This window comes from Monodelphis domestica, chromosome 1 (assembly GCF_027887165.1).
Source record: "Monodelphis domestica isolate mMonDom1 chromosome 1, mMonDom1.pri, whole genome shotgun sequence".
Classification (NCBI taxonomy): domain Eukaryota; kingdom Metazoa; phylum Chordata; class Mammalia; order Didelphimorphia; family Didelphidae; genus Monodelphis; species Monodelphis domestica.
In genome coordinates, this window is record NC_077227.1 from 389830136 (window position 1) to 389844008 (window position 13873).

The following is a 13873-nucleotide window of genomic DNA, read 5'->3' on the forward strand; positions in this document are numbered from 1 at the left end:
AGGCCCTGAGATAATAAATGACTTTCTGTATTTGTACCTTTTAAGATCAGATCTAAGATTCAACTCCAAATTCACTGTCCCAAAATCCAATTGTTTTTATCCTCCACCATGCTATTTTTATCAGTGATTTCTTCAGTGGGCCCAACTTTTTTCTTCTGAATATTCCAAACCAAAAGTATGGTGTTATTAAAGAATATTTTTTTCCTGGAGAATTATGTTGTTCTCTCCAGTCATAGTTCTTTATTTTGTCTTATTGTCAGAACATATCTATAATCAAGACTAAGGAGAACAGGAGTTCCGTGTGGTATGTGCTCCCAAACTATGATGTAGTAAAACAGTGAAGCTTTTGTAGTTAGTCTGAATTTGAATCCCAGTTAATATGTTTCATAGTGCACAAATCAGGTCCCTTCCATACACCTTAGTTTTCTGTATAAAATAAATGGGGTACATAGGTTATTTTCAGAAAAATCTACTACTTCTTAAATACTATAGTCTAGTGCCTCTTTCTTACCAAAGTACCTCCACAATCCCAAATACATAGTAAATATGTATGTGTTTGTTGAATTGCTCAATAGTAATGAGGTCAGTAATGAGGTAGAAAACTGCCTTTTCAGTAGTTGTTATACATAGTTGAAAGATTTCTGATTGATACTAGTGAGAGATTTTTGTAATTATTTTAATTTGATGACTACTCAATGATTTAATTTGACATATGAGAAATAATCACTGGACAAGCGATTCAAAACACTTTGATTTTAGTCCAGTTCTACCATGAATTAATTATATATTGTCCGTCACAGCCACCTCAGAATCTCCATTTCCTCACTTTTATAAAATGAAGGAATGGACTAAATTATCTACCAAATGCCTTTCCTTTGCATAAGGCCCTTAAGGTGTAAGTAGCATATTTATTAAAGATTACCACGAGGGGGGGGAGGGGGAGGCGCGAGGGGTACACAGCTGAGTGGCTGAGTAGATTGAGAAGCCAGGCCTAGAGATGGGAGGTTCTAGGTTCAAATTTGTCCTCAGACACTTTCTAGCTGTGTCACTTAACCCCCATTGCCTAATCTGTATCACTCTTCTGCTGTAGAACCAATAAATATTCTTGATTCTAAAACAGAAGGTAAGGGTTTAAAATCAAAGCACCTTCCCTTGGGGATCATGATAAAAAACACTAGCTTAATCAAATACAACATTGAAATTGAATCACCATACATTATATCTGAGTGGTTGAGGGATGCTAGAGAAGAATTTACTAAATTAGGCATGAGAAATTTTGCTTTTCAATCAAACTGTGCAAATAATTATGACTGGGAGATCACATTAATTTAGATGGAGGAAACTTAATTCATTCCATTTTTAGTCATGTAGAATTCCACAGTCTTCCAACAATGCTAGTGCTGGGTATGCATGACTTTATACTGTTAAGTAACTGTACACCTGACTTGTGCTAAGTGCTGTGATATAGAAACAAAGGTGTACTATTTACCCTCATATCTTATAATGGTTCATAGAATCTCAAGGTTGAAAGACAGTTCAGAAGTTTTCTAGGGCACAGCTAGGTGGCTCAGTAGATTGAGAGCAAGGCCTAGAGACTTTTAATAGGTCCTTTTGATCAGTTGGGGAATTACCACCTTTGGTGACGTAGATGAGTGAATTTTGCGTGGTTCCTTTCAAACAGCAAGTTGTATTGTATTGAATCTCAAGCTGCCTCTGCTTCTAGTTTGGCCTCTCAGGCAAGCATTAAAAATGTTCTTATTTTTTTTCTTTTGAGAAATTAAAAGTAACACATGGAAATATAATAGAATAAATTAATAAGGAAGTCCTCAGCTGTTAAGAGGTATGGGAGAAAAAAGGAAGAAAGAATAGTGTTCACCTTTGTGTGTTTAATCCTTTGCACACTTCTGCATCTCCATAGGGAAGAACCCTTACCAGTGACAGTAATGAGACTATAAATGACAATGTAGAAATGAATATCCAAAATTGTTTCCTCTAGAGCTGGAACAGACATTAGAAATTATATCCAATAGCTCATTAATTATGACTCCTAATCTTTTGCTCTACCTCTCTTGCCTCACCTCACTGTGAATAGCGCTATTGCACTCTTATTTTATTTTTCCATCCACCCAGACCACTAGGGTGAACATGTAAAAATTGACCTAGCCCCTTCTTTAACTTCTCTGCATTCACCTAAAAATTACTTGTTCATTAATTTTTTTCTTATTCTCTTTAGACAATAACTCCTAATGAACTCCTCTGAGTCCAACGAAGTGTCACACTCTGATTTTGTCTTTGTTCAGTTTGATTCTGTGAGGCAGCATGGGACTTCAAATCCCATCTTGTCCCATATCTCCCCTCTCTTAAAAATGACTCCTACCTATGAACATCTTAGCAAATTCTCAGAAACTACCCTAATAAATTCCTCAAGTATCATACTGTGCTTAGCTTGAATCCATTCAACAATTTTCTTAAATGTCTGTGATTTCTAAAGTGCAGTGCTAGAAACTTAAAAAGTGGTACCTGAATGGAAGATAGAAGGCCATAAGTACTTATTGTATAAAAGAACATACACTCAGCAAACAATACAACTACCTAGATTCACTTGCTAATTTAGGTGGTACACTGTATGAGAGTATATATAGCTTCACAGAATAAGAAGAGACTTTAAAGGCTCTCTAGTCTAAATGCGGTGTGTCCTTTTACCCATAAAGAACCTTAGCCTCACAAGAGTGATGTTATGGGGCAGCTAGGTAGCTCAGTGGATCCAGATCTAGAGTTGGGATGTCCTGGCTTGAAATCTAGCCTCAGACACTTCCCAGCTATGTGTCTCTGGACAAGTCATTTAACATAACTCCCATCCCCTTACCACTCTTTTCCCTTGCAATAGATACTTCATATCATTTCTAAGACAGAAGGTAAGAATTTAAAATTTTTTTAAAAGCAATGTTACATAGCCCAGTAGTGACCAACCTGGGGTCTAAATGTTGATTTTCAGATACTAGTTATTTAATTCCATCTAGCACATATATCTTAATTACCTGCTATATGCCAAGCATTGTGCAAGGCATATGATATACAAAAGCATAAATGAAACTTTCTGTTTCCTCATGAAGCTAATATTTTCCTGGTAGGAAAACAACATGTATATATGAGTAAATTTTTCTAAAAAATACTGCTAAGTTGTTTGAAGATAGGGGAGGCAAGTATAGCCTGGGTTAAAGCAGTGCATTGTGAGATTTTAAATGGAGTTTAAAGAAAATAATCTTTGTAGGAATTCCAGCATTAATTAGTAATTGATGAAGGTTGTTTTTAAGACTAAGAGCCACCCTTCACTTGATTAGTGGTTAAAGAATATGATAAGATAATTCTTCAAAGGAAGAGATCAACCTTATTTTAAAAAATGTTCCATATCACTAATAATTTGATAAATGTAAATTAAGGTGATTCAGTTTCCACATTATAGTGATCATATTAGCAAAAAAAGGAAGGTGACAAATGCTAGATTGGCTATGGGAAAACAAGCATATTAATACATTGTTGGTGGAGCCATGGATGAGTCTAGCCAGGCTGGAAAGCAATTTGGAATTCTGCCCCAATAGCCACTAAACTTTCAGTATACCCTTTGACCTGTGAAGGAAAGAAGAAAATGAGCATTTTCTTAAGCATCTATTTTGTTCCAGGAGAAATATTACTGGTAGATTCATATCCCAAGGATATGAAAGTCAGAAGAAAGAGATATATATATGTATACCCACTATAAAAGAGCTTATAACCACTCTCTTTGTAGTGGGATCATCAACCCACTACAGTTTGGGTATGAGTGATATAAATATAATAGTATATAATTACACACCATAAATAGTTTCAGAGAATCCTGTGAAAACTTTTGTGAACTGATAGTTAAGTGAGTAGAACCCAAAGAGTGATTTATACAATAGTAGCAAAAAAAATTTTTTTTCTTTTGAAAAATTTCAAATCTCTGCGCAATATAAAGTCCATTCATTATCCCAGTTTACCATTAATGAACCATCCTATCTACCTAACAGAGAGAAGTAATATCCTCAAAATGGAAGAATGATATGTACCTTTTTGGATATGTTCAGTGTGGAAATTTGTTTTTCTTTACTATATATATTAATTACAAGATGGGGGGGGGGGCGGTACTCTCCTTTCTTCTCCCTAGCCAATTAAAGGGATGGAGGTTTTAGGGTTAAAAAAAAATTAGAAGAGAATAGAAGGAAACAGATAAGTAAGATAGCTTAAATTTTATCTTGAAAAAGAAAACCAAATGCTAGAGATTTTTAATGTCTAAAATGTCTATAGAAATGCTCCAGTTATTTGTTTCAGAATTTTAATGGAGAAAATTTGAAAATTGTGTGGGACATTTGCAGAAACTAGGTGATATAGTGAATAGGGTTTGGTATGTGCCATTAGGAAGACCTGAGTTCAAATCCTGCCTCAAACATATATTTAGCTATGTGAGCCTGGGAAAATGACTTTGAGTTTTTAGTGCCTCTCTTGTCTTCATTTTTAAGATGAAATGGATTGGGTTCAATTGCTTCTTCTAGCTCCAAATTTATGATTCCGTGAAATAATCATTCCAGGAAGCTAAGTATTTGGTTATACTTTTCTGACCATTACCTCAGTATAACTTGAAGTTATATCCCAAGAAAGAAGGCATTTATTAAAAGATCTGGATCCCTATTGACCAAACTGTGATGCTTTGAAGTTTTGACTCATGAATTCCTCTGTTCCTTCAGGGGGCAGTCTTTTGTGCTGTGACTCTTGCCCTGCTGCATTTCATAGAGAATGTCTGAATATTGATATCCCTGAGGGCAACTGGTATTGCAATGACTGTAAGGCAGGCAAAAAACCACACTACCGAGAAGTTGTCTGGGTAAAAGTTGGCCGATACAGGTAAGAAAGAATTGAATAGAAAGATTGTTTTAATTGATAAATTTCTTAACAAGATTTTAATTAGATGTATTCTTAATTGTTATTTGATTTGTTTTTAATGAATTAATTAATATTTAATTAGAAGTATTCCTACCCTCACTCTCTCAAATCCTTTCCGAAGTCCACATGTATGTATCTGAGTGTTTTTTCCTTTATGTTACTCACAGGTGGTGGCCAGCTGAAATTTGTCATCCTCGAGCTATTCCTTCCAATATTGATAAGATGAGACATGATGTGGGTGAATTTCCTGTTTTATTTTTTGGTTCTAATGATTATTTATGGACCCATCAGGCTCGAGTCTTTCCCTACATGGAGGGAGATGTCAGTAGTAAGGACAAGATGGGCAAAGGAGTTGATGGGACATATAAAAAAGGTAAAATAGTATTTGTGTTTGTGAGACTTATATTCATACAGATAAATTTGAGACCAGAGGCCCCACATAAACTTATAGTAGTGTTGGAACCACCATCATTCAGATACACTTAGTAGGAAGAAATTTTCACTGTGATTAAAGGCCTTTTATTTTAGAACTCATGGATGGCAACCGTGTATTTTAATACTCTCCCATGAATCAGGTTCTTTAAAAGCTTCTACATTGTTTTTGTTGTTTTTTTTTGTAATTTTCTGTGCTCACATTCATTAATCATTAAATCTGTTCACTTCTCTAGTAAATTGCAAAATTATGAATGGCCATAATCTTGATTATATAGCTATAAATCAGTAACTTCCTTTGTATATATTATAATGCATGCTTTATTCCCTTAAGACTTTGCAGTAAACATCTAGCATCATTTTCTATTTAGTTGTTCACAAGTAGATTTTAAGGTTATGAACCAAGCATTTACTAAGCTGCTATTCACCAGACACTGTGCTGGATGTTGAATATGTAGTCTCTCATTCCTTCTTCATGCATAATGAAATTAATAAGTAAACACTTAATTAAAAATTGATGTTTGTATATTAGCATTTATTATATCAAGTGTTTTAAATTGGCTTGTGCACTCTTATTTTTTTTAGCTCTTCAAGAAGCTGCTGTCCGTTTTGAAGAATTAAAGGCCCAGAAGGAGCTGAGACAGCTCCAGGAAGACAGAAAAAATGACAAGAAACCACCACCCTACAAGCATATCAAGGTAAGGAAGAACTCTGTAAAGTTGTGCTCCAGGAGTAGACATTTGAACATATCCATCCATTATTGCCCTTATGTTAGCCATCACAGTAATATTTGTATTGTTCAAAGTACATGATTTGAAAAGAATCTGTAAGTTGCTACAACTCTATGGTTCCAGGAAGGGTAACATTGATAAAAATCTATCATATAAAGTGTCTTTGGAAAAAGTTCGCAAAAACTGTTTAGATTTCATTGAGTCAATAAATTACATTGAGTGTTATGGAAAAGCCCAAAATATCATAAAGAAAAACATTGGTCATGAATCTTATTTAGATAAACGTTTTTGTCTTCTTGGATATTAAAGTGACACAACTGCTAAATCAGGCATCAGTTGATAATTGTGGAACCAGTAGTTCCACCAAGAAAAGAGGAATTAAAATGTTGCTGATAAATGGAACTTGTCAATGAGTCTGTTTCCTTGTGTCTAAAGTGTAAGTAATAATTCATATAGTAATCTTGACTTGTCAAGCTATTGTTTGGAAAGTGCTTTGTAGACCTTAAAATCATCAGTTCTCCTTAACCGCTGTGATAGAAGGTTGCATAATAACTAGCTGAACACAGTGAAAAGTAAACATCTGCTTCCCTCTTAAGTTATTGCATATTCAAACTTGTGAAGTCACTGTGATAGGATACAGAATAGGGATCTTTAAACCAATAAGTTACAGAGAGGGTGCTGACCTATATCAGTGAGTAGGGTTCCCCCTATCTGGATGTTCTTTAGTCCTGTGAAATCATAGATCTAGTCCTTGTCTCTTATCAAACTGATTTAAAGAAAGCAACAAGAGAACTCAATTTTATGGAAAAGAATGTTTAAATAATGAAAATATATTCTGGACTGTGCAATGTTCTAGTAGATGCTTTTATTTGCAATGTTATTTCCTTTCAGTTAAATTTTGAGAGAATAGTGTTCTCCAGAATGATAGTTTCCCTACTTCTGTTCCTAGGTTTAGATTTCAATTTTGCCTCATACATTGTAATCTGACCAGACTTAACAAAAACACAATATGTCTAGGAGTTGTGGAGAAGTAGTTGCACCCACAACTTGCTAGTAGAATTGCAAATTTGGACATGATAGTGTGCTATAAAAGGTAGAAAAATAATGAACCATGTTCTATTATTTTGGAAAAGTCCTGAGAATATTATTAATTTTTCAAACAGAGCACCATTATTTATTGATTGGATTGGTGGGGAGAAGAGCTTATAAATAAAAATTTTTAAAAGATGGAGAGTAGCTGAATAATTTGTAGAACACCAATGATAAAATGGAATAATGAAATTAAGAGAATAGACATGATATTAATGAAGTACCAGATTGTTCATTCTTAGTTATTCTATATTTCTTTTTGAACTGTGGTAAACTAGCTTAGCCTTAATTTCTTATCTGTTAAATAATGGACTTCAATTACATTTTTTAATAATCTTCAAGCAATTTATGTAGACATACTAGTAATGATTTTTAAATTGGGAAATCAAGAATCCTTTTGTATGTAAGAAATCACGAATCCTTTTGTAAGCAGATAAGTTTATTCACAGTGTCTAGCTTTCATTTGTTAAAAAAGATTGTGATTACTATCTTCTAATTGAGTTGGTTTTCTTCTGTTTCATTAGGTAAATCGTCCAATAGGCAGAGTTCAGATCTTTACTGCAGACCTGTCAGAAATTCCCCGTTGTAACTGCAAAGCTTCAGATGAAAACCCTTGTGGCATTGACTCAGAGTGCATTAACCGCATGCTCTTGTATGAGTGCCATCCCACTGTCTGTCCTGCTGGTGGACGCTGCCAGAACCAATGCTTCTCAAAACGCCAGTATCCTGAGGTTGAAATCTTTCGTACATTACAGCGAGGCTGGGGCTTACGGACAAAGACGGATATTAAAAAGGTAAAAGATGTCTTTGACAATTACATGAATCTTCTTAGAAACAGAAAAGAAATAATTTCCCTCAAGTCTTACCTGTTTCCATTTTGTCTTTTCACTTGGAAGCACCATGAGAGTTAAAATTAGTCTAAATGCTGTATGGCATTTAGATAATACTTGCTTGTCTAATGCTGTATATTACATACAGCCATTAAACCATTAATAAGAAACCCTGCAGGCCACATATTGACTTAGAAAAACATGTATTAATATTAGATGCCTTATTATTTTTCTATTAAATTTTAATAATATATCTAATTACATTTTAATTTTTGAACCATTTTCAGGAGTGTTGTAGACCACATGGACCCTGTGGCCCACATGTTTAATACCTCTGGCATAGAGGACGAAAATACTCACTGTAGTGATTCAATTCAGTAAATATTGATTGACAGCAGTATAAAGTGAAGTGAACAATCTTAGTTATGGAATGGCAGATAAAGGGGTAAAAATTTAGGTTTTCTTTGCTCTCCAGGTTCTTAAAAGTCTAGTAGCAATGAAGCCATGTGGATGCTTATATGTAGAATAAAAATTAGAATTAATCACCAAGCACCTATTATCCAGTGAAAATACAACTGAGACACTCCTTTCCCTCAGAAAATACACATTCCCAGTGTGAGAGATAACATGTAAAGAGTAATTATATTCAAAATATTCACAAAGTAAATACAAGGTAGCTTTAGGAGGAAGGTGTTAACAATAGGGAGACCAGGAAAAGCTTCTTGTAAGAGGTGGCATTTGAGCTGAATCTTGAAAAATAATTGGGACTCCAAACTGCACAGGTAAGGGAACAGCTTCCAAATCTATGAGACAGCCATTGTGAAGGCATGGAGTTGGGACATGGAGTATCCTCTGTGTGGAGAAGCAAGTAGCTCAGTCTGACTAAACCAGAGAGTGGAGAGGCATAATATGTAAAATTAGAAATTTAGAAAGGGACCAGATTGTAATACAAGCTTTAAATACCAACAGAGGAGTATATCCTAGAAGTAATGAAGTAACTGTTGACATTTGTTGAGAAGAGACACAGCCTGTCACATTGGCATTTTAGAAAATCAATTGGGACAGAGTAGAAAGTATAGAAAGACTATTGTCATCGTCCAGGTGAGAGGTGATAAATATATAAACTATGATGGAGACTGTGTGAACCCAGAGAAAGAAACATACTCAAGAGATGCTGTATCTATAAAAATTTGATAATTTATTGGATATGTAGGGAGGAATTAAGGATAACAGTATTAATAACTAACATATATAACACTTAAGTTTTCAGAGTACTTTGTATATACCATCTTTTTTGGTCTTCACAACAGCCCTTTGACATAGATGCTTTTATTATCCTCTATTTAATAGATGAAGAAATTGAAAGTGAGAAGTTACTTTCCCAGGGTCACACAGCTTGGAAGTGACTCAGATAACACTGGAACTCTTGGATCTTTCTAACTGTGGCTCAGATTCTCATATCACTGTGGTTAATACCAAAGGTGTCTACCTAGGTGGTTAGAAGGATAGTTGGACCACAACCAGAAGTAGGGAAGTGGATTTGCAGGGAAAGATAAGGTCTGTTTTGGCCACATTGAGTTTAAGATGTGCATGAGATATTTGCTCTATAGGAAATATTTACTAAGTAATTGATAATTTTTGTGTGAAGTTTAAATGACAGTCTTGGGCTAGATTTATAAATTGAAAAGTGATCTATAGAAAGGTGATAATTAAATCATTGGATGCCAGGAATGTCACTAAGTGAAGAAATATAGAGGAAAAAATTGAGTTCCTAAAATAGTCTTAGTTCATGAGCTTTACATAGATGGTTCTCTAGCTAAGGAGACACATAGGAGAAAAACCAAGACAAAATACTGTCATCAAAATCCAGAGAAGAAATCTGATATAGGAAAAGTGGTCAGCATATTGAATCCTGCCAAGACCTCAAGAGAAAGATGAGGATCAAGAAAATTCCATTAGATTTCTCAAATTCAGAGATGATTGATGACTTTTGGAGAGATCAGCTTCTGATTGATAATATTATTAGCCAGGTATTTGGAAGAGTCAGAGGAAAAGATTTTGAGACCTTGTGTTTAGATGACTTTTTCAAGTTCTTTAGGTGCGAAAGGGGAAAGGAGGTGAAGCACAGTAGTTGCATGGAAGGCAAGATCTATTGGAGGGTGTAGGGGAGGTTCAGGCCTATTTGTAGGCACTTAAGGAATCAGTAAATAAGGAGAGAGAGGAGATCAGAAGAGGGGTCATGATGATGCAGAGCAAAATATGGTAGAGAAGTCTATAATGAATGGCAACAAAGGTTCAAGGTTTGGCCTCATTGAGAAGGGCTGTGTCACTGAAGGAAATGGGCCTACAGGTGTCAAGGTATGGTGAGAGGAGGGAAGGTTCACAATAAATGGCCTCAGTTTTTTCTGTCAAATATAGAACAAAGTCCTGAGTTGAGAGAGTTGAAAGAAAGAGAAAAAAGTCTATAGGGAGACTGAGGAGAAGAAAGAAAGTATGGTGTTGTAAGGATCTTGTTGATACTTGAGAACTTAAATTTGTCATGGATTCTGTACAATTTAATACATCATTTTTTTCCAGTTTTATTTAGGAGCATGTAAGTAGGAGTAGAAAAGGTAGGTGATGATAATGACAAGAGCAACAGCTGCTAACAATGGGAACTTAAAAGGTTTTGCAGAGGGCTTTATATGTTACCTTATTTGAGCTTCAGAATCCATGAAGTACCAGGTGTTTTTATTAGCTCTATTTTTATAGATGAAGAAACTATAGTTTCATTGATTTCCTCCAAGGTCATGCAGCTAGTTATATCTGAGACAGAGCGGAATTAATATAGTATTAGCATTTTGGTGAGGCATGAGTGGTGATAGGACAAAAGAGCAAGGAATTCAGTTGTAGGAGATAGTGTAAGAGTTGAACTGCTTAACTAAAGGAGAGGATGATCAAGGATAATGTCCTGGCAACATACTGAGGGCTAGAAGTCATGAATATCACTAGGTGAACAAAGAAGAAATTTAGGGGCAATAAAGTAAAAAGACAGATGGAGAGACAGCTAAGGTGGCTCAGTGCATAGGGCACCAGGCCTGGAGTTGGGAGGACCTGAGTTCAAATGTGGCCTCAGAAAACTATGTAACCCTGGGCAAGTCACTTTAACCCTCATTGCCTCACCCTTGCCACTTTTCTGCCTTGGAACCAGTATACAGTATTGATTATAAGCCATAAAATAAGAGTTTAAAAAAAAAAAAGGATTGCTACCAAGACAAAAAGTAAGGTGTTTTGTTTTGTTTTTGAGTTAAGAGGGAAAGAAGGATAGATTCTGCTCAGATAAAGGGATTTGAATTTCTTTCTATTCAAATGAAACCTTGATTATAAAATTGTAATTTTATTCAATAAAACACTTAAGTAACTTTTATGTACAGGATAGGCTAGAGTAGAAAAATCTAAGATTAGAAGCTGGTAGATTTCACATCTAGGGGATTTAAGGGCAGAGTGCCCCACAATCTAGAAAATCGACTTTTTGACTCTCCCTTTGTACCAAAGAAGTCTGATTTTTTTCCCCTTCTTTTATGGGGTGTTTGAATTATCTTATTGTAAAATTTGGGTTAAGTATTTGGGCATATGCTATATATAAGAAATATTAACATTTCTATTCTAGCCTCTGTTAAGTCTTCTGCTGGCTTTCACATTCTTTTCCCAAACTAATTTTTTACTTATTCTGCAGCTTCCACAAAACTTCTCCAAAATTCCCATTTAATTTCTTAAGCTGACCTGCAATATCTCATAACCACGATGGGGAAAGACAAGATACAGAAGGGATACCTATATCTAGAAGATTCTTATCTTGTCCTGGCATTGAGTGCCAAGATGGTTGCAGACATAATAGAAAGGAAATGATAGAGGATACATGAGATATGTAATTGAAATATGTTGGTTTTGATGTCAGTCTTGATAGGGAAGGAAGAGGTAAAACATTTCTTATGCTATGATACTTAATTCTTAAATTTACTATTCAAATGGTGGTTTTATCAACAAAAATAAGAATATAGGAAAAAGAATAATCTGAATTTGAACTGTCAGATTTTCATCTATATCTTAGAAAGTCAAGAAAAAAAATCTAGAGGTATATATATACACTTAAATGAAAGAATGAAGAAATTACCATCAAACAATAATTTTAACTCTTCGTAGTCTGGAGAATACTTCTGGGGGGTTTTTTTCTTTGTTTTCTCTTAGGTTAGGCTTTCAAAATCTTGTGCCTAAACTGTTACAAAATTGTAATAAGAGTACACACAGATGAACAGCACTCATGAGGTTCTAGAGGATTGGATGACCCAAATGGAAGGGTTAACTTTCTCAAAGAGATGTCCCTCTTCATCCTCTCAGCATAAAGGAAAATGAGAGAGGTTTGAAGAAAACGTTTTAGAATCTAGACTAAGTGAATAAAAGAAGCTGAAACCAATTGTTGACATGAAAAGCACTTCTATGTTTGGTGGAGGCAAAGGAAGTTAAACTGTGGCTTTTACCTTTCCAATAATTTCAAAACCCTCAAAATCCATGGCACATATGTGAGGAGTAAAAACTCATGGCTCAAAACCTTTGAGTCAATTAAGAACCAGTTCATACACACTTAATGTGATGTACCTACATACTCTTATTAAGAAGATGACACCTGGTTATTTTATTTTCTTAGTGTAAGGTAAACCATTAAAGAGAATCAGAGGTAAATTTTTGTGCACTTTCCTGCCCTTAAGGATAGTTCCTTTTTTTTTTTTTACAGGGTGAATTTGTAAATGAGTATGTGGGAGAACTAATAGATGAAGAGGAGTGTAGGGCCCGAATCCGTTATGCCCAAGAACATGACATCACCAATTTCTACATGCTCACTTTGGATAAGGCAAGTACTGAAAAATGTCTTTTCATCAAAGATGTTTTCTCAATTATATAGTATACAATCCCCCTCTCGGAGATGGTAAGCAATTTTATCTGAGTTATACATGTATTGTCATGCAAAATATACTTTCATCTTGGTCATTATTAAAAGAGAATACTCGTATAAAAACAGAACCCCCAAAATACAACCATAAATAAACGAATGTGAAAGATAGTATCCTTTAATCTCCATCCGCCTCCAACAGTTCTTTCTCTGGAGGTGAATAGCATTCTTTGTAATAAGTCCTTCAAAATTGTCTTGGATGATTGTATTGCTAAGGATAGCTATGTCTGTCACAGTTGATCGTACCACAATATTGACATCACTGTGTACAGTGTTCTCCCGATTCTGTTTACTCTGCTTCAGTTCATGTAGCTTTTTCCAGCTTTTTTTTTTTTTAAATCATCCTGCTCATTGTTTCTCATAGCATAATAGTATTCCATCACCATCATATATCACAATCTGTTCAACCATTCTCCAATTAATGGACATTCCCTCCATTTCTAATTCTTTGCCACCACATGAAAATATTTTTGTACAAATAATGTCCTTTTTTTAAAAATCTCTTTGGAAAACAGACCTAGTACTGGATCAAAGGACATGCACAGTTTTGTAGGCTTTTGGGCATAGTTCCAAATTTCCCTCCAGAATGGTTGGATTCATTCAAAACTCCACCAACAATGCAATAATATCCCAATTTTGCCAAAACTCTTCCAACATTGATCATTTTCCTTTACTGTCATATTGGGTACTTCCAAGTTGTTTTAATTTGCATTTCTCTAATCAAGAGGGATTTATGATATTTTTTCATCTGATTATTGGTGGCTTTGATTTCTTTATCTGAAGATTGCTTGCTCATATATTTTGACCATTTATGAATTGGGGTATGACTTGTATTCTTATAATTTTAA

At 34.9% G+C, this 13873-nt stretch overlaps 1 protein-coding gene across 22 annotated transcripts in view; it reads left to right on the top strand.

Annotated features, from left to right (window-relative positions):
* Nucleotides 1–13873, top strand: part of NSD1 (nuclear receptor binding SET domain protein 1) — a 163357-nt gene that overhangs the window by 135331 nt on the left and 14153 nt on the right. For all 22 annotated transcript variants that reach the window (XM_056811681.1, XM_056811665.1, XM_056811673.1 and 19 more), the window contains 5 exons: nt 4761–4917; nt 5124–5329; nt 5974–6086; nt 7733–8002; nt 12810–12926. In XM_056811681.1, the coding sequence (XP_056667659.1) occupies nt 4761–4917; nt 5124–5329; nt 5974–6086; nt 7733–8002; nt 12810–12926 (863 nt within the window). The remainder of the gene's footprint in view (nt 1–4760; nt 4918–5123; nt 5330–5973; nt 6087–7732; nt 8003–12809; nt 12927–13873) is intronic.